Below are 21,149 nucleotides of genomic sequence, written 5' to 3' on the forward strand. Positions count from 1 at the left end.
GAAGTGTTCTGACGTTGATAATTTCCTGATCACCAAAGTTTTGGATGCATTTTTGGGTGTCGATGTTCCATAGAAAGGAACCAACCTGAGACAGAAAACTGGGGGCGGAATAGCAGAGAAAGCAAATTCATACCAGCAATTTATGTGGAGCAGGTGAGGCATTCCCCACTATTTCTGCCGTACAGCCTACCTTGCAAAGGTTGCGTGAAACACAGCAACCAGATACCAAGTGGGGCTAAAGCCCCTGGGCCACCAGCTGCAACAACATGAGGCTTCTCCACCTGTCCCTGGCCTTCCAAGCACACATTCCTCTGTCAGCCTGCAGCCGCTTGAGATAAAGGCTGGTGCAAACTTTCCTTTGTCCTGGGGGAGGTAGATGGGACCCCTCGGGGTGGCCAGGAGAATCGATATCTGCTGCAGGGAGCAGTCCCAAACCCCTGGACAGTCTAGATCTGTGGGGATAGCTTATGTGAGTGATACCGACCCATCCGTGAGGCCCCCAAGCCTCGCAGCAGTCTGTGGGAATACCCCCTTCTGCAGGGCTAATGGCACACAGGGCTGTTGTACATGGATCTTTCCACAAAGAGCCACCTGGGAGGATGCCACTGCCAAAGATGCAAGATCTATGCAAAAGCAGGCAGTGACCTTGTCCTGCTTGCCTGTCACTGACAGCCACCTGAGCCCGGGATGCTAACAGAGCTAGTGCTGAAACAAAACCGCTCCAAATAGATGGCATGAAAGAACCACCAGCTTCGTCCTTCTTCTCCTGTATCCTCTGTGCCCTTCGTGACTTGGGCTACATTTACATCTCTTTTGTAAGCAGCAGCTAGGTCAAAATACCGGTGTGATTCATGGCCAAAGGACGCTGGACAGACGCATGCCACGTCAGAGCACGGCCTCGCAGGACGCTGGGTGTCGATTATCACGAATGTGACAGCCCTGCCATGAGGTGCGGGTGCAGACACACCTCCAGCTGAAGGCAGCAGTGAGGAGCCATCGTTTCCTATATAGAGCAGGAAGGGCTGTAAATTCCTCAGCTTTTTGCATGGCTCATCATTACTGACCAGCACGGTCAAAGGTATGTTTGCTGCTGGGCTCTGGTTATCATTCAGAGGTTGATGCCGATGCCACGGTGCAACCCTCCCTGATGCCGGGGTGCCGCGGCTGGCAGGGAGCCCGGGTGCAGCCAGGTGAGGAGCTGCACAGCCCTCATACCCAGCCCCTGGCCGTGCTCATACCCTCCGAAACCACAGCATCAAAGCTTCCCCACACGGCTGCCACTTGGTGAGCTGGAATTAGATCAGAGGAGCAAAACATCTCAGTTGGAGTTAAATTATATATCACAGGCTTCTCAGCTGCGTGGGCGATGACAACTGACTGTCCACCGTGCCACTGCCCATCGTTTATTCCGATAAACTCTTTGCTGCTTGCACAAAAGCAATACGGGGAATGCTGAAAGCCTCCCTATACCCCAATAACAGGCTATTTGATTAATGAGTCATCTGATATATGTAATTCTACAGTATCTAGTAACAGAAAAGTCCGGTGGCTATTCATGAGTCCCATTTCCTGAGAAAGAAAGGTATATTGTTTCTGTGAGTAACCTGCCGAGAGAATACGGTATAGCATTACTACTGCATCAACAAGCTTAGGAAATACAGCCTCCGAAGGGATATGTTATCCCGTTATAAAACACCCTTCGCTATGCGTTCACCACGCCGGGGTGATGTGCCCCATGGGCCACCCGATATCCGAAGGGTAAGCGCGGCTTGTCCCCTTCCACCCCTTGGTCCGGGGGAGAGCTGGCGAGGGACCAGGGGAGTAAGAAGTCATCTGAAGTGCCCCGTCCCGCTTCCACCATCACTAGCAGGTGATTCCAGCTGTGCAGAGCGGAGGCCCTCACGGAGCAGGGCTGCGACACCTGCCTTGCCTCAAGCACCCATCGCCGGCCGCCCCACGGGGTGCCCTTGCCCAGCTCTTCCGGACGGCGTTTTGCAGAGTGCCCCCTGCTAGCCGCCCCTCTGAGCGCCTCATCAGACCCCGAGGATCTCCTCCCCAAGCAGCAGGGTGCCGGCACCCCTCCCTGCGCCTCGGCAGCCTCCAGGCACGCCGCATCCCCCCCGCCCGGGCGGCAGCACGGCAGGCAGCACATGCAGACCCGGTCCCACCCTGCCTGACGCCCCCCGCAGCCATGCAGCCGGCCGGGCACCGCACTGCACCGCATGCCAGCAGCAGCAGCCCCGTGCACGGCCCCTCGCCCACCTCCCCACGCCGCCCCCAGCCGCCCGCCCCCCGCCGTGCCCCCCGCTCCCCCCCGCCGGCCGGGGCGCTGCCGCCCGGCCGCCGCCGCTCCCGCAACGCCCCCGGCGGCTGCGGCATGGCGGGGGCGGCCGAGGGCGGCCGCTTCGGCTACATCGCGGAGCTGCTGGAGCGAGGAAAGGTAAGGCATGCAGGAGAGGGGGGCGCGGGGGGCCGCGCCGGGACCCCCCTGCGGCCGGGGACGGGGCGAGGGGCGCGCCCCCGGGGCGCCGCCGGGCTGGGATGGGGCGGGCGGTGCCGCCTCCGCCTCCTCCTCCTCCTCCTCCTCCTCCCGGCGTTTCCCACGTCCCCTGCGCCTTTATCTCACCTTATCCTACGTTATTTTATTTTATTTTATTTATTTTTATTTTATTTTTTATCTCATCTCATTAAAATTATTATTTTTAATTTTATTTATTCTATCTCATCTCATCTCATTTCATTATTTTATTTTTATTTTATTTATGTCATTTCATTATATTTTGTATCATTTCATTTCATTTTATATAATTTTATTTTTTATTTTTATTTATTTTATGTATACGATTTCTTTATGTTTTGTGCTATTTCATTATTGTAAATAATATACGTGCATTATAAATAATAATGCGTTATTATTGACTATATCATCCTATATTATTATAACCATCATCATTGTTCGATTATTTATTTATTTATTTGTTTATTTATTTATTTCGCTTGTTTATTGGCGTGCCTCTGAGCGCGACGCATTTTGTACGCCCGCTTCGCCCTCGCAGCACACTCCTGCGGCCGCCGGATGGAGGCCCAACAAAGCCCCCGCTGTGCGGGGCACTGCTGGGCCCACCAGCTCGGCGCCTGGCACTCGTGCGGCCCGTCCCTGCGCTGACCTGTGGACGTGGGGCTCCAACGGGGCCGCACGCGGGCTGGCAGGGTGCTGGGTGCTTTTCCTGTCACCCACGGTTGGGCTGGCTGCGGGCAGCGCCGGAGCGGGAAGTGGCACCCGCAGGAAATGATTCAGGGCTTGAAAATATTTTGAGGGAAAGTAGCCAGTGCATTTCTCACAAGAAGGGGGTCATAAATCCAGCTTCTCGTGTTTGCGAGCTGCTGGTGCATATACAAAGCAGAAGGAGCTTCTTCTCCCCTCCCCTCAGAGACTCCGCTCTGACAGGTTTAGAAAACACGAAGCAAGCGCTGCATTTTTAGCCTTAAACCCAAGAGTGACAAACAAAGGGGTTATTTGGAAGAGTCTGCGTGTTCTGCATGTGTCCTGTGTCAGCTCCAGAGGTGCCTTTGCACACTCTGTTTGTGCCCACCACGGACTCCCCGTCCCCCTCCCCTCTTCCCAGTGCAGGCCCCTCGGGCCTGGCTGAGAGAGGGCCTGCCCCAGTGATCTGCTTGTGGCCCAGCAGGAGCCATGCCCAGGGCGCCTGGGTCAATTTGGAAGGCCGGGTCTTGTTCCCGTCCCATCCATTTTACATGATACACAAAATCATGAAGGGTTTCAGTCAAGAAACCCCTTTTTGCCCCTGATTTCCCTGCGAGAGGGTGACAGCCTGTGCCGCCTGTGCTGGTAGCTTGGATCAGACTTCCCTCCACGAGAGCATATGCCTCGATAGACAGCCGAGTTCGCACGTCGGAGTGAAATGTGGATGTTTACTGCAAACAGTGCTGTTCCTCGTACGCAGAGCATCGCATTGCCAAGTCCCAGCCCCAGGGATGCTTGACGTGTGTGAAGGAAAGCGGAGCAGTAGCTGTCCTGTGACCTTTACAGACTTTCCGTAGTGGCGGTCACTCTGCCCCCGGCTCTCCAGGGGCCACCTCGGAGGCCTCCTGCTTTCCGTGTTTTCCGCTTGCATGTCTTTACCTCCAGCCCGGGGTTTAGATTACAGCCCCTTTGTAATTTATTGATGTTATCCAGGAGCCGAGAGATATTCTGCTGCGATAATGAAGCTTCTTTCTCGGGTGACATAAATCATGCTAGCGAAAGGATGCTTCTGTGTGGTAAACCGTACGTGCTTAGGAGCAGGGTATTATTGCTTACAGATCCCATTACCCCAGTTTTGCCTTTCCAAACCTCTCACATCAATAAAGCTGTTGCAACAAAGCCGGGGAGCGTTAGCATACTCTGCATTAACTGCTAAGCATCTGGTTTTCTCCAAACAAAGAGCTCCTGTTAGGGAAAGAGGATATATCACCAATTCCTTATTCCCGCACGCTCCTGTCCCTGCGGTGTGACATCCCAACAGGTATTAATTCCCTCCCTGCACACCAGTGCCTGCACCCTGGGCACGTTATCTTTTTTGGCAGTCACAATGTTTTTCCACTTAGCTTGTCAGCCCTCACACCAGGGCAAATGATTGCATATTGCTGTCCCCCAGGGGGACATCACTTCGCCAAGTCGTTATCTTTCCTAATGATTTGTACTGATTATTCCCCTGTGACTCTGTTTCACAAGTTGCACGTTGTACCTGGGACACAGAGACGCGTGTAACACTTCTAGCCCCAAGAAGGCAGTCCTCATGTAATCCATACACCCACGACATCTGCTTAGGCTCAGTACAATGCTCTGTGAGATATCCTAGGCCCCCAAGGCACCTGTCACAAACGTCACAGTAGCATCTGAGCACTCCCAAATATCCCTGTGAGACAGATTAACAATCAAGTGCATTTTATAGCAGAGGCACTGAGGCATTAGGAGATTATATGACTTTCTTTCAGGACTCTTAAATCCCAGTTCAAATCACAGGAAAGGACTGTCATAAAAGTGCCATAATATTATAGAAATGGTTTCAGGCTTCTTTCCTTCTCTTTACTTCTCACCGTGTGTAAGTTTCCTTTTGCAGCAGTCAGCCACATGAACACCCCTGCAGTTATTTACCCTCAGTCTACTCAGAATTGTTTTACTTGCACAGACCTATGTTTCCTTCATTGGAATTCATCTGTGTCTCTTGTAGCTTTAACTTCAAAGTATTTTTAGATGCCGTGAATAAATATTTGTGTCTGATGGTCTGATTGATAATAATACTCGTCCCTTCTTTAGAGCCATTTCAGGCATTTTTCTGCAAGTGGAATAAAAATCAGTAAACCAATATAAAATAGTGTGAATTTCAGAGAGACGACAGCAATACTGGCACTGTCCTTGTGCAACAGCTATTGATTTTGTTGAAATAAGGATCTCGGTGTACTCTGGTTTTTAATCAAATCCCTACTCTTCTCTGTTTTTATCTCATTCTTTTGCTCTGCTCTAAGATGTATTCCTGCTCTCAGTATGGTTTGCAGAAACCAAGAACTTGTCATTTATGAGGAATGGAATAAATAACATTTCTCCAGAAGGAGCCATTTAGAGAAATGGACAGTACTAGATACAAGCCCCTGATCCCAAATGATATGAACATGAGAACTTTCTGAGAATAGTTTTAAAAGCGTTTGAAATTCTGCATGTTCTCCACCAGGACCCTGCAGGTGACACCAGTTTCTGTCCCTGTCTTCTGCCTGGTTTTATATAGTGACTGATACACAGCTCTCTTGTGATGGCATTTCTTCTTTCCCCAGGTGGGGGTAAAGGATAGAGCTGGGCAGCGGTACAAAATTGAATCACATGAGGAGCTGCAAAAAGGAAATAAGCAGAGATTGCTGCTGGGACTTGGAGGTTTGCTCTGAGCTGCCTGACTCACGTGAACCTGTTGAACCCCTCATCCTTCAGAAGAAAAGCTTTTCATATTTCTTAATGAGCAGAAAAGGACTCGTCTACATTTTCAGTCCCCATGAAGACGCTTTGCTTTAAGATGAATTTTACTCCTTAACAGCTTAAGCCAGGTATTGTAGAGGAGCCTGAGTTTGAAATCCGGTGGCTAAGAGGAACTAAAATCCAATTTGCCTGTCTTTGCAGCTTTTAATCTGAATTACTTATCTGGGCTAGTCAGCCTGTGTGTGGAAGGTGTGTTTGCAGGCCTGCCCTCACTGTTTCGGCAGTGGTTCTCTGAGGAGCTGACAAGAGCAGGGGATGTGAGGGGGCGAGGGTGGGCTGCCCCTGTGTGATGGTGGTGGGGAAAGCAGCCACCAGAAGTGAAGGAGGGAAGGCAGCAGGGCAGAACAGCAGCCCACCCTCTACAAACGTCTGTATTTTTCATGCTTTTCACACCGTATCTTACATAGCATCAGAAACCGAGCCCATGGGTGAGCTTCCCGTAATTTGGACTTCTTATACATAAGGTTCTAAATCCTTTTAAAAATAAGTCCTATATTTCATTTCTGCTAAACAGTAGTATTTATTCACAGGTATGCTTCTCTTCCAGAATCCTGTAAGACAGAGCTAGAAGGTATTTCAGTGTGAATTCTGTATTCTTTTAGGAAGCCTTTCAGTTGTAATTCTTTCATTTTCTCAGCAAGTAATTACAAGGAAGGGAGGGAAACAGCAGTGTCCTCTGTGCAGACTGTTGCCTGTGGCTGCTCCTTGGATCCCCTGATGCTGTTGCTCGCCACGCGTCCTGGACGTGAAACAGAATACTGTACACACTGCACAAGGTGGAAAAGCCAAGATATACTGATCCAACACAAATCCTTTCCAAACCCGAGCACAGTCCTAAAATGCTGGCAGTTTGATGAGCACAGTCTTTATTAGCTGAGCACTCTGTGCAGCAGCAGCAGCTAATGTGACCTTCCAAACTTGTTCGGTCCAGCTGATCAGGTTATGGGATTCGTTAGGAAACCCGTCCGACCATGAAGGCTGTGGGCCTGTAGCACTTCTCTGCAGGGTAGATAAACAACAAGAACCAAAGGATTAGGGCTTGATAGTTTTAAATTTATGCCCAGAAATCCTCAAGAGATCCTTAATTTTATTTTCAAACACCCGAGCTCTGTGGGCTCTTGCTGGCTGTTTGGGATGACGCAGCTGAATGGTAGCTGTCAGGAAGACAACGATGAGCCTGTATTCCTAAGCCAAAATGGACACATTTGTCTCAGGAAGCATAAAGTCCAGCCTTATTGCTGAGCTAACCATGCGTCTTTCAGCCTGCAGGACTGAGTAAGTCCTGGGGAAAAAAGCGATCTTCAAGGCTGAACTTCTCAAGGCTGAGTAGAGAAGCAGATTTCACCAGTGACAATTTACAGAGAGGTGTACATATGGTCTAAAACCCCACAGCTTCCACCCTGGCAGAAAATACTTTCCATTGCATGGAAAGGAAGGTGTCTGTCCAGTAGCTCAGTCCCCAGGACTGTGCCTGTACTATCGTGTGAGCTCAGGAACAAGTCTCACACGGCATCCTGTTAGTTTCTGCTGTGTACACATTGGCTGTGCTGTGGTGTGACTCTCCTGCCAGCCAGACAGTGGTTCGGTTCAGGAGAAGAGTGCAGGATGCAAAAGTAGTGCAAACAAAATTGTCTTGGTAGTGACTTTGAGCATGGCTGCTGAAGGCAGTGAAGGCATTGCCAGGATGTCCTGAGCTCTTTGGGTCAGGTCTGTACTGCTTCAAAAAAGTGCAGGACCCTGATCACAGCCCAAATGCTGTCAGAGAAATGCAGGATTTTTCCAGCTAACTGAAAACTTTGCTCATCTTTGAATTGCACTGATAATTAATGCAGATGAGTGCATGGGAGAGTGCTGGGTAGTCCTGGTTAAATGAACGAGTGCGTTCAACCTCGGGGAGGTGGCAGAACAGGGGTGACAGCCCCTGCTCCCCTCCAGTTTCAGCTGCAGCTCCCAGCCAGGCCCCCCGGCTGAGGGTGGGAGTGAGCTCTGCAGGATGGGCTGAGCCACCTTCATTCTTTACAGGGACTCCTTGGTGTAAAAGAAACCCCTTGCTAGCACAAGCGGTGTCCAGCTGATGCATGCGTGTCTCTGGAAGCAAAGCAGACGAGCAGGGCCGACACCTGTGGCCACGCTGGTCTGACCATTCCCTTCCGCAGAGGCCAAGAGCAGGAGGCCCTTCTGGCCGTGGCTTCTGCTCTTACTTCTTTAACTTACCAGTGATCCCTAACTGTTCTCCTTTTCTCTCAGCAGCTCAGTGCTAATGCAGCTTTTGGCACATGTCTTAACATGGTGGTGGAGTAGGAGGAGGTGGTAATTAAAATCCTGCTCTAAAGTACCCTGAAGCCAGAGCAAACAGACACAAGCAAGTTAATGCCTTAACGATCTGTCAGGGGATTGAAGAGTCACCCACATGTCCTGACCGTAAAAGCAGCTGGCTTTTACGGGGATGCCCCTGCGGGGCTGCGGGGAGACTGGAGCCAACGCGTGCCCCAGGTCTGCCTGCCCTAATGTCAGCCTTTGCTGGCACCACACCACTGGCATGTGGAGCAGGGCGGTTTTCCTGGCCCAAGGCAAAGTCCCTGACACTCCTGAAGGCAGCAGCAGAGCCAAACTGGCTTCATTCTGCTCTGCGGAGGAGAGTTTGCTCATTTGGACCCAAGTTGACCACGTCCAGTGTCGGCAATGAGCAATGCGCTAATGCAGTAAAGGGCTTCTTAAAAGCAACATCCTTTAAAGCCTGCCTGTAACATTTGGGGATAATAGCGGAGATTTGGGGATGACATTTTTACTCACAAGCTCACAGATGGCTGCAGAAAACCCGGTGGGGAGGCGGACAGCCCAGCACATCCCTGCCAGCCTGTTCTGCCCCCTCGCTGGTTAGGTGGCGCGTTTCGGCCTGGATACACACAGCGCCCATCATAGCGACAGCACCCATCTACTTGGATGAATTTGGTTCTAAACTAAATGTGAAATCAAATTTTTTAAGTGTGTTCTCTAAATAACGTTCTTTGTAGTGCTGGCTACGCGAAAAGATCACCTCTGGCTCCGTAACTCCAGAGTGAAATTTTCCGTTCCGACCTCACGGCCAGGCTGCTGAAGCCGCCATGAACGACCAGAACCCAAGCGAGCCTGATTTCAAGCCCGTTTTCCTGACTGACACAAAGTGCAGCTCTGAGAGCAGAAGTGAACTTCTTCTCCTTGCGTCTGGCCTCTCAGGCAGGCTATGCAGTAACGCGTGGGTCAGGGTGAGGGCTTGCTGAGTGGGCAGCGTCTGGAGGTTGCTGCAGTCCCCCTGTTTGCATGGACTGAACCTCCGCTTGTGCAGGGCAAGGACACCACACACCTCAGCTTGGAGCCTCAGAAATAGCCTCGGCAAGGCGGCTGAGGGGACCGCAGAGCCCTGTTTGCCCAGCTGTGGGTGCAAGGATGCCAACGGCATCCTGGCTTGTATCAGAAACAGCGTGACCAGCAGGGCTAGGGAGGTGATCGTCCCCCTGTACTCGGCTCTGGTGAGGCCGCACCTCGAGTACTGTGTTCAGTTTCGGGCCCCTCGCTACAAGAAGGACATCGAGGTGCTTGAGCGGGTCCAAAGAAGGGCGACAAAGCTGGTGAGGGGCCTGGAGAGCAAGTCCTACGAGGAGCGGCTGAGGGAGCTGGGCTTGTTCAGCCTGGAGAAGAGGAGGCTCAGGGGTGACCTTATTGCTCTGTATAAGTACATTAAAGGAGGCTGTAGCGAGGTGGGGGTTGGCCTGTTCTCCCATGTGCCTGGTGACAGGACGAGGGGGAATGGGCTTAAGTTGAGCCAGGGGAGTTTTAGGTTAGATGTTAGGAAGAATTTCTTTACTGAAAGGGTTGTGAGGCATTGGAACGGGCTGCCCAGGGAGGTGGTGGAGTCACCATCCCTGGAAGTCTTTAAAAGACGTTTAGATGTAGAGCTTAGGGATATGGTTTAGTGGGGACTGTTAGTGTTAGGTTAGAGGTTGGACTCGATGATCTTGAGGTCTCTTCCAACCTAGAAATTCTGTGATTCTGTGATTCTGTGAAGGGGCGCGCTCGGGGTGCGGCTGAGGCGAGAGGCAGGCTGTGGGGACGGGACGGGACGGGACGGGACGGGACAGGGCGCTGTGCTCCCGGGGGGCTCTGCCGCCGAGGTGGGGGGGTCCCTGGGCGCTGCACCCCGAGGCGAACGGGCAAATGTCGGGGTGCCGCGGCCGTGTGTCCACACGGCAGGGGTCGTGCGGAGGGGGCCGAGCCCAGCCGAGCCGCGTCTGCCCCCTGCCGGGCCGCTGCCGCCGGGCGTGGCCGCCCCCCGCGGCTCCAGGTGCCGCCGCCTCCCGCCCACCATTGTGCGGCGCCGCGCCCCGCTCGGCGGCAGTGGGCGGGCGGCCTCCGTCCCTCCGCCGCCCTCCTTCCCTCCCTCCCTCCCTCCTTCGCTTCCCTTCGCTTCTCCTCGGCCTCCGCCCTCCCCGGCGCCCCGACAGCCGCACAGGGAGGCGCCGGCAATGGAGGGCGACGGGCTGGAGCCGGAGCCGGAGCCGGAGCCGGAGCCGGAGCCGGAGGTGAGTGCGAGTGCGGGGGGCGGCGGTGTCGCCGTGTGGCCACCGTGCCCCCCCCCATCCCCTCCGTCCCGTCCCGTCCCGTGCTGTGCGGCTGGGGCTTTGACGCGTTTATTTATTTATTTGTGCATTTATTTGTGCGTTTATTTATTTGTTTATTTTTAGTTTTGGTGGGACGAGCGAGAGCAGGCGGCCCCCGTGGTGCCACCCGGGGGTGGGGGGAGCTGCGGGCATCGGGGGGCAGGCGTGCAGGGCTCGGGCTGTCGGCCGGGCGAGTGGGGCTGCTGCTGAGGGGCGACACGGGGGCTTGCATCTCAGCAGGTCCCGAGGTGGCCACCCGGGCTGCTCCCCGCCTCGGCTTTCCTCCCCCTGCAATGCAGACGTGACCCAGAGCTGAACCGCGCAGGGCAGCCGCCTGTGCGTGTGGCCTGGAAGGAGCGCTGCCACTGCGTTCATCCGTGTTCAATAGAGCTCTGCTGGCAATAAATCTATAAATAAATAAAGCAGGGCAGCACCTCGCAGCACCTCGCAGCACCTGCAGCCATCGCTCGGCAGGGCTGGGGTGGGTTTGGGGGCATGCACGGGCGCGACACGCAGCGAGCCCTCGCGCCTCCAGCACTCGCTCCTGTTTTTCCCCCCTTTCTGCCGTGAAGGTTGCCACAAAGAGTATTGAAAGAGAGCTCATCTGCCCAGCGTGCAAGGAGCTGTTCACCCACCCGCTGATCCTGCCGTGTCAGCACAACGTCTGTCACAAATGCGTGAAGGAAATACTCTTCACACTTGAGGACTCTTTGGCTGATGGGGGGTCTGAATCCTCTAATCAGAGCAGCCCTCGAATCCGCATCTCTTCTCCCAGCATGGATAGGATTGACAGGATTAGTAGATCAGGTATGTATCTGAATTTTGCACGTTTGTCCCATTCGGCGTGTTAGGCTGACTCGAGGTGAATGGTATCTGCATTGGTAAAATCTCTTCTCACTGCTGCTGACACAGTTGAATAGATGACTTGGGGATAGTGCAGGTCTTGTGCGTTCTGTGGAAAGAACAATGGGAATGCTTTAATTTTAAGGACAATGCACTCCATTTCATACAGAATACATTTGTCTTTGTGGCATCTCGTAAATGCTTGTAGTCACTGTGTTTGTTTATTCCTTTATTTCAGTTTCTGTTGAGCATCAAGTTGTAGATTTCAGCAGTGTTGTCGGTAGCACTGTTCAGGCCGTTCTCCCAGATTTTGGCCAGCCCAAATTCTGCAGTTTGGACCTGCCTCCGAGTCTTTGCAGACTTGACAAATTACAGTGTTCCCTACCCATTTCTTGATATTTGCAGTAAATTGTTTTCCACAGATGGTGATCGTTGTGTGGTTGAAGAAGTGGAGGACTTGACTGTGAGAAGCAAGTGCTAACAGTTTCTTTCAGCGTGGTCTGCCTGAGCCTTTAAGGAACACTTGGCTTGAGAATTCATAATGCTCTTTGTGATACCATAATATACAGATTTTGACTCTGCTCAGCTCTCTAATCCGTCGGTAATATGATCGGCTCTTACACATACATTGGAAGTACTTTGTGTGTGCTGTGCTGAACAGAAACCTCACCTTGGCTTTTAGGCTTCGTGCTGAAAAAATCATCTGCTATAAAACCCCACTGCAGTGCTCTGGGAAGTCACTCGCAAGACACGCCCTAAATCTGTATCTTGCACTTCACAGATCACAAACAATCATCTTCCCCTTCCCAATTCTCAAAGTTCAAAATCACTGTCTTCTCTTAAACAACACTTAACTCATTTATACAGATACCTTTACCAGTCCAATGACTGGTGCTTATACACCGTGAAGGAATCCCCAGATGGGGTGGGCAGGTATCCCCATCCCAGCCCTGTTTTCAGGGAGTGGGATGGGTAGCCCTGTGGTTGATGTGGCCACTACACGCAGTGCACCCAGCCTTTGTAGCTGCGGCTTGACGCAAGCTTTGCCTGAAGGGGCTCCTGGCAGCCTGGGAGGTATTCCTTTCTCCCCTGTCCAAACCTGCCTTCAGCTTGCTCCCCATCAGCCAGTTTCAGCGAGGACCTTCCATGGTGCATGGCACAGCCCACACCCTGTGCACTGAAGGAGGCAGAGGCTCTGCTGAGAAGCTGACACTGAATTACTGCAAGGAACCAAATGCTGTCGCATCCTCCTGTGTGGCTGTAGTGGAAGGGAGGAGCGAGGAATCTCAGAGACTTGAGAATTAGGGTTTGAAGAATAGAGTTTGCAGTTCTGCAGTAGTTGTTGACAGCCTTTTTCATGAGGTTTTGTGTCACGGCTTTATTACATCCTTAACAGCAGGGTAGGAAAGACCCATTTTTGGTGCTCCTGCCCCCTGAGATCTGTGCCATCAGTTTATTGCAGGCATTGTCCTCTTCAAATCCACAGCTGTCCGCCACCGTCCCAACAAACTGATCGGCAGTAATGTGTGGTATCTCCTGAACTGACCTGTTAGCTGAGGGAGAGAAATGCTTTGCTAACATCTTTGTCCCCGTTTGATGAGCAGCAGGGGAGTGCTGGTCCCTCGAAATAATGGGCTTCACCCCATTCCCCCAAAGAGCTCCCCCAAAAAATTACCTTAGTCTTTCCCCAAATGTTTTCGTGCTCAGTCTCAATTCCTCCTGCCTCATTTACACACATACAGCAACTAATATTGATTCAAGTGCATCCTTCCCCTTGGGAGGCAAATAAAAGGTCTAGTGCCTAAAACAGTGGCAGTTTTCCAGAAACAGGAAAAAAACTCTTGTATCAGTTTAAGTTCTGCACAGGGCATTAAAAAATCCACTAGTCCATGTGATCAAAATCTACAGAGCTCAATTCTGAAGTGTGAACTCATGTCAGCAGGCAAATCTGTTTCCAGTATAAGCTTACAGCTTATAGAGACAATTGCTTTTGTATCCATTCATCTATTAAGCAGAACTGTAAAAGCATTTGTTGAAATGGTTTGATAGAAGTGTATTAGATTGTCTTAGATTGTTGGCCTGCGAGAGTCTGAACGTAAATTACAACTGCAGACTGAAGAACAGGAAATGAAGGTCATAGACCAGGAAAATATAATATGTGAATTGGAATCTGCACTTGAGCACATCAAGTTGCAGTGTGACAGGCAGCTGACGCTACAACACAGAGAACATGAGAAAAAACTACAGTTGATACTGCATCATTTCAAGGGTGCTTGTTTGTTTTCCAAGGGGAATTGTACAGCAGATATTATCTTTAGTCACTGTTGAGAAATACTGTGTTTCATATGAAAGAAAAAAGAAGGTATGAGGTAGAAAGGTAACATTTTGGCTGTTACTAATTCTGATGTCGTGTAGGATGCTGATGAACAGACACAAGGTGCTTGTATAAAAGAAAAAAACTGACCATTTTTAAAAAACGGTCAGAATTGTCATATTTTTATATTCAATTTGTTGACATTGGAAAGGTGAAAGATAGCAATCCCATTGATCTTTATCCTCTAAATGCTCCTATTAAAATGGAGAATTGGGGTTGGCATGGGCTTTTTGCTCCTCTGTCATACTAGTTTAAATGTACACCCTGAAAGCAGAGTGTCGGCAAAATACAGGACATTCTCTAGCTGGGCATCTTGATTTTGGCCCAGAGAAGTGAAGTGAGGATTTGATTCTCATACTAGTTTTACTTGCCCTAGAACAAGATGGTGAAGGTATTGCAGAAACCTTGAAAGAGTATGAAGTAAAAGTCCAGCAACTGGAAAAAGACTTCTTTTATTCTAGAGAAAACCAGCAGAGAGCTGAAGAAGAAATTGAAGGGCTTTTTTGGAGAGTCACCCCATCAACTAATGGCACCTACTAAATGTAAGTACATGATCTTAAAATGCTTTTGTGTTCGTCAGTAGATCATTTGAGGGGTAGCAAACAGACAAAAGTATATCAGATAGACATAAAACTCATATTTTTACTGAACTAACTCTTATCCAGGAAGGTATTACATCTCCCCACACTTGCAAAGGAGAGACAACATCAGTTTGTAATAGAGGCAGTGGTATAACACTGTTCTAAATTCATGTTTGGTTTTCTGTGGATTCGAGCATAATTTCAGAAGCTACAGTCTCACACTGTTGTGGTTGAGAAAATGGTATTTTATTATCTGAAAGACTCTGAATGGCATTATAATTAACAAATGTGTAATATGCTATGCTTTTAGATGCCAGTATTTTAAACAATCAACTTGATTTTGCTGCCAGCACTTGATTTCATGGAAGTTATTTCTTGGAAGATTGTCAGTGAGGAGGTCCATACTTCCAGTTAACTAAAATCATTCTTTATTAAGGTTAAAAGACCTAGATATTTGTAGTAAGAAGATAAGCTTCCTAATGTGATCTATGCTTTGACCAAAAAAAAAAAAAAAAAAAAAAGGACCAACAAACAACTATGAAAAGTTTCTGATTGTTCCATGTCCTACTAACCACAACTCAAACTTAAAATGAAGTAGTTCTAGTGTAGGAGCAAAAATGGTTTAATCATTGTCATTATCTTGGTTGTCTTACACCTCACCCTGCCACCACCACCACTTCACACGCACAGTGCAGCCTTCTTGGCCCCGTGTTTCGTCTTAAGGCTCAGCGTGACTCATTCTTCCTCTTAACTGATGGTTCTATTTCGTCACACTTGAGGTAGTGCCATGTCTTTGTAACACGTAGATGCTGGTCACATATGCATCTGTTGCTACCAGAGTGAATTGAGGATTAGCTCTCCAGGCAGGATAATAAGCCTAGAGGTTCATTACTCGAAAGTATGCTGTGGCGGTGTGACCGTGAGTATTGCACAGGTTGGACTGTAAATGAGCATGGGGAAGATTATTCTGTGTCTAATACACAAAGAAGCATGTAGTCCAGGACATGTTTTGCTGTGAGGAAACATCCATCCCAGCCAAACTGTAGCGAAATGTAGAAGGGTGAATGTCCCTGTGAATTTCTAACTTTTTCAAATCCGTATGTTTGTAACGTTTGTAAGAAGCGCTCAGTATTTTTGTATAATTACCTTTAGTTATCTTTCCTCTGAATATATTTTGGGGCATCATACAATGTAATAAAAAAGTGATGAGCTTTAAAAATAACAAAAATCCCTGTGTACATTAAAGTCACATTCAAAGAATATGCTTTGTGTGTTCTGCTAATGAAATTGCAGACTACTTTTGAAAATACGAAGAAGTTCATATTTTACTGTCATGGTTCAGTTGTTTTAAGATTGCCTAAATTGCAAGTTAGAATGGTGAAGCTTGTATTACAAGCAAAGAGCCAGCGGAAAGTAAAAGACACAGTCTTTTACTTCCTCGTCTTTCGGGTCCTTAACATACAATGGTGCTAGCTCAGACCTAGGAATCACCAGTCTTTATCTTGTTCCCTGTCTCAAGTCCCCCCTTTTCTTGAGCCTAAGCAAATTCTTTGGCTTATTACAATCCTTCTTGATTAAAAGTTTTCATTAAATTCTTACCAGTTTTGACTTGGTGCTTGTTTCAGATACACTTCCAGGTATCATAATCTAGTCCTTCATACAGCACCAAAATGCACACTGTACCACTACACAAGTCAAGACTACTACTATTAAAAAGAAGATCAGTATTCCTCTAAACGATTGCTTAAGCCAAGAAAAGTTGGGTAACCAAATAGGTTATTTTGTTGCATAATTCTCGAAAACCCCAGGAGGTGTCATCCTGCGAATCAGCTGGCAATTTGCTTTGTGGCTTTTCTCATGAATTCTGCATGCTTCCTTTCTTTGGAGATACTTGACTTGTCCATCCTCTTGCTCCTTCGGCATCCCTTTGTCCTCTCACAGAGACAAAGAAACAGGCACCCAGGGCAGCTGCTGCCTCCTGACGGCGCTGCACTCCTGGGAGTGAGCACCACGGGGGCTCGGGCCATATAAGTCACACCGTCACCATGGGGACGCTTGCCGTGTCACAATGGTCTTGTGGCCTGACGCCGCCCCACGTCACAAAGCCTGAGTGCTTGCTGTGGAGCCTCCTTGTTCCCGGCAGCCTCCCGTCAAGACACCAGCTCACAGCAAGGTGGGGGTCAGGAGACACCTCTGGGCTGCTCTAGTCCAGGCCCGCTCTGTCATCGTGGCAGCCCTCTGCCGGACATTTCTCCAGAGGCGCTGTCATCATCCCTCACAGGCTCACTCTTGCCTGCACTGGGGCTGTTGGAAGTGCCTGGAACTACACTGTGCCTGGCACGGGGCAGCCCTTCTTGTGTTAGATCTTCTCCTTTGTCCGGCATTTGGTAAGGCCTGCCATCCAATATCTCCAAAGGGGCTTAGTTTGACCAAGTTTGCTCCTGGGGGATGGATGGAGCCCGTGGTAGGGAGCCGTGTGGGAGCAGTGCTTGAGGAGCTGCTGCCTTTGGCAGCCCCTGCAGGCTCAGTTCGGGAATCCCGTGTGAGGGATGAAGTTCTGTTTTTTTGTTTTGTTTTGTTTTGTTTTGTTTTTCTGAAGAAAGCGTGTGTTTAAGAAGGAAATGCAGAGTTGCCTTTGTTTGGCAGTCGATGGTCTTGCGGTCTCTTCCAACGTAGACATTCTGTGATTCTGTGAAGTCACAAACACCCAGGCGTCACACTGGCTGGCTCTGCAGCACAGATGCCAGGAGTGCCGCTTGGCATGGCGGCGGCGGCACGGTGCCCCAGCCCCAGGCCCGTCCCAGCCCCAGCGCACGTCGCCCTCCGCTCCCCCATGGAGCCCCCCGCCGCCTCAGCAGCCCCGCGGCGGACGCCCCATGGCGGAGCCGCCCCCGAGGAGAAGGAGCCCGCAGCCCTCTGCCCGCACCGCACCGCACCAAGCGCCGCGCAACGGCTGCCACCGCCGCGGGGGCTCCTGGTGTGAGCGGCAAGCGGTGGCAAGGGGGGGCTGCGCTTCCTGAGTCGAGCTGCTGGACACCGGCTTGCCTGGGCAATTGCCCATGTTGCTGAGGAGGCAACAGAGCCAAAGCCCTTGGGGCTGAAGATCCAGCACGGCTGGGGAGGCTTTGGCGTTTCTGCACAATGCTGCTCAATCCTGCTTGGGAGCCCAGCCTCAGGTGCGGAATGAAGCCAAGCAAGCTCGAGGGAAACTGTGTGCTGGTAACTGGTCAGTTCTTGCTTTCTTTTTCATTCCTCACGCCTAAGAAAACCTAACTCTTTCAAGCACTTGTTGGATGGACTTGATTCTGGGTGTGCTCCTTAAGCTTGTTTGGCAGCTGTTGAACCCCGCTACACTTGCAGGAGACCTATGCTCGAGTTTCTGCTTGCTGTGATCAAGCGCTGTTCTTTTGCTCTTCTTTGCTTTGGGGATGGCGGGTGAGGTTGCAAAGAGTTTTCAGGAGGATTCTTCTTTTCCTTTGCAGAATGCCAGACTGCGTATTAGAGCTGATCTTCATCTCTGCTCGGAAAAGCTTCACGGGCCAAAAGAGAATGGAGATGAGGAAGGCAATGGAGAATGATGAGGACTATTTGCAGTCAGCACGCGTAAGCTTTGTGAAAGAATCAGGTGCATTTCTGTAGTGGTAGAAAGCGTAGCTGGAAAGACTTCCTAAGGACGTCAAGTCCAATTCCTTGTTCTCAGTTAGAGCAATCCCGTAGTTTAGACTCCTGATAAGGTATTTGTCTGTAGGCAGCTGCCAACTTGTCCAGCTAATCCAATTCAGCCTGGAAAACAAGCAAGCAAGCAAGCAAAAAGCACAGAAACCTGCAGTTTATGGAGTGCAACTGTCTCCTTTCCAATCTCACGGGTTTCACCAAGTTTTGAGTGACTCCAGGGCTGGCTTGCCAGGGAGACTTTCTTGAATTGCTGGCAGATCAGCCAGAAGGGCAATACAAGGCCCTGGCTAAACACAATCTGTAGGCTGCTTCTAGATGAACAGTTTCCTTGGTTACTCCACAACCTCCACAATCTCCACTTGCTTCGAAGCTGTGAAGATTGCAAGTCCACTTTGTGTTTTTCAGCCCCTCTGTGTTTTGACAAACACGGTAAGAGTTTTCCCTGGCTGTTAAAACAGAAAGGACAAAGAGCCCCTCCTCTGGGTCTTCAGAAGGCTCCTAAGATCCCCCAGACTGGCTAAGTAGCGACGCTCTAGTATAGCTGCATCTAGATGCAGTAGAGCTAGATGGTGGGAGAGAGGCTCTAGCATGGACGTGACACGCTTTGACAGCATCTTTTCTCTGACAGCAACTTCTGCCTTGGCTCTTCCCATCAAGCCAGAGCAGTTTCTTGGCCTGCGCAACCTGCAGACTGGCCTCTCGTGTGTATCCGTGCTGGACTGAGGGTAATGTTTGGAACACACACTGATGCTGTATTCACTAGAACTTTGAGAAGAGAGAGCAAGAAGCTAATCTGCAGACGAGTTTCTTAGGTTTCTGTAGAGAGAGGGAGATATACATGCATACATATTTACTTCTGTCTTTACTTCTTTCAAGATAGCTTTTGTTCTCCAAAATGAATCCTCTGACTGTTACTAATGTATGGGACACACCTTGACACTCTAATGGCATAGAAATACTTTTCAGCTCATCCTTGCTATTGTTTCTGGATTGAAAAAATAATTGTGAATATGATTACCTGCTTGGAATCTTTTTCTTTTTTTTTAACATATACCTATTCTATTATGAAATCCTATAAAAAGGAGTGAACTCAAGAGGAAAAAAAAAAAAAAAGAAAACAATTTGAATTCCACTTCTAAATTAGATATCTAATCCTGATAGATTCACTCCCTTCCAAACAGAGCTCAACAAATGAAACAGTAAAAAATGCACATAATATTTCTTCTATGCCAAGATTTCATGGCACAATAGTTCTTTGCCTAACCCTGCAATAGCCCCATAGGCATTGCAATTGCTTACTTGTTCTTCTCCTTTGCTTGTGTTTAGTGTTTGCTTTTCTAATGTTACAACATTGGATTGATTTCCCTCCTTAGGTATCAAGAGAAGAAGGCATTTGCTTCAGAGGACAGTACTTTGATGCTTTCCAGGGCTAATGGCCAAAGTTCTCCAAGCACTTTTTTTTTTTTTCCCCATCAGTGATTTATACATTTGTCAATCTTTCCATCTTCATTTACAACTCCGAATTTAGGTTTTAGGTGAACAAGAACCCTGAAACCAGCTGAAGCCATATCAGACATGAAGCCATATCACACATAGTAAGGACATGTGTCTGTGAGGAAGTAATTCCGAGTGACTCTCTGGTGTCCTTTGGACAGCTTTCCTGTGGTCCTCTGCACTAGGCATCCCCAAGGGATATTTCAAAGCTCTCGGCATGATCTGTCATTCTCTCTTCCACTGGAGTCTCCATTAGAAAAGCGTGACTATTCCTTGCCCATGTGGAAAAGAAGTCCTCCTTGAGTTGTTTCTAAGCAAAACCTCTTTCTTGTGTTCTCTTGACAGAAACCACTTGGCTAGACAAACTCAATCCTTGCAAATGGAGGGAGTGGAAGTACTTCAGCAGCGTGCTTCGGCTTCTAAGCAGAACTGTAATGTAGGTGGGGACAGAGCAAGAGGACATGGCCAAGCCGGGGTGGACTTGAAAGTCCCGTGTCCGAGCCCCAGCAAGAAATCCGTGATTGCCACTTGGAGACTGCTGCTCACCTAGTAGCACAGCAGCTGGAACGCTTCTGGATCCTGCTGATGGATTGCCACGAATCAGGCAGTGACACAAGCTACGAGAACGACGGAAGTGACTGGAAGTGATGCTTCTCCCTGTTCTCCATTGCAATTTGTGAAAGAAAGGAGAAGAGAGGAGAAGAGAAAAGGAGAAGACGGGAGGGAAGGGGAGGGAACGAAGAGAATGGGAGGGAGGGGAGGGAAGGGTAAAAACGAGAAGGGGAGGGGAGGGAAGGGCAGGGGAGGGCACGGGAGGGCAGGGGAGGGCAGGGGAGCAGAGTGTAGTGGAGTGTAGGGTAGTGTATGGGAGTGTAGGGGAACTGAGTGAAGGGGAAGGTAGGGGAGGTGTGTGTAGGGGATTGTAGGGGAGCATAGTGTAGGGGAGCGTAGGGTAGTGTGTGGTAGTGTAGGGTAGTGTAGGGGAGGGGATTGTAGGTGAGGAGAGTGTAGGGGAGCGTAGGGGAGGAGAGTATAGGGGAGTGTAGGAGAGGAGAGTGGAGTGGAGTGTAGGGAAGGGGAGTGTAGGGGAGCAGAGTGTAGGGGAGGTGTGTGTAGGGGAGTGTAGGTGAGGAGAGTGTAGGGGAGCGTAGGGGGGGGGAGTGTACGGGAATATAGGGGAGGAGAGAGCCAGGGAAGGAAGTGGAGGGGAGGAGAGGGAAGGGGAAGGAGGGAATATTGCCTTATTTGTTGCCTTTTTACTGTCTTCGTATAGAGCCATGACAGGCAAAATAAACTATGTTGGTGAAAAGGACGTCTTTGTCTGGTGTGATTCCCGCTCCCCCAGTTTAAATCAATCAAGAATAATCTGCTCCTGGTTGAGGTCTGCCCTTACTACTGCAGTGCTAGGACCTACGTGCTCAATGTGCTGAGGATGTGCAAGAGTCTTAGAAAGCAGTCATGTTTTCCTCCCTCCTTGCTTCTTTATGAAATAAACATGATATCATCCAGCACTGGGC

The 21,149-nt window shown here is 49.8% G+C and overlaps 1 protein-coding gene across 14 annotated transcripts; it reads left to right on the forward strand.

Annotated features, from left to right (window-relative positions):
• Positions 1-1,907: 1,907 nt before the first annotated feature.
• Positions 1,908-20,277, forward strand: LOC137847718 (E3 ubiquitin-protein ligase TRIM36-like). Of its 14 annotated transcripts, XR_011091039.1 has the most exons (7): positions 1,908-2,440; positions 11,238-11,472; positions 14,259-14,424; positions 16,405-17,682; positions 17,946-18,066; positions 18,767-18,863; positions 19,978-20,277. XR_011091039.1 is itself a non-coding variant. In XM_068666106.1 (4 exons), exons 1-3 carry the CDS (start codon positions 2,192-2,194, stop codon positions 14,420-14,422), a joined length of 648 nt encoding a protein of 215 aa, XP_068522207.1. In that variant the 5' UTR covers positions 1,908-2,191; the 3' UTR covers positions 14,423-14,424; positions 16,405-18,548. The 14 variants fall into 14 exon arrangements, 8 of the variants coding, with proteins under 8 accessions (XP_068522207.1, XP_068522214.1, XP_068522210.1 ...); XR_011091036.1 differs by having other exon boundaries at positions 16,405-18,066; XR_011091038.1 differs by lacking the exon at positions 16,405-17,682 and having other exon boundaries at positions 1,909-2,440.
• Positions 20,278-21,149: the final 872 nt, after the last annotated feature.

This window comes from Anas acuta, chromosome Z (genome assembly GCF_963932015.1).
Source record: "Anas acuta chromosome Z, bAnaAcu1.1, whole genome shotgun sequence".
Lineage (NCBI taxonomy): Eukaryota > Metazoa > Chordata > Aves > Anseriformes > Anatidae > Anas > Anas acuta.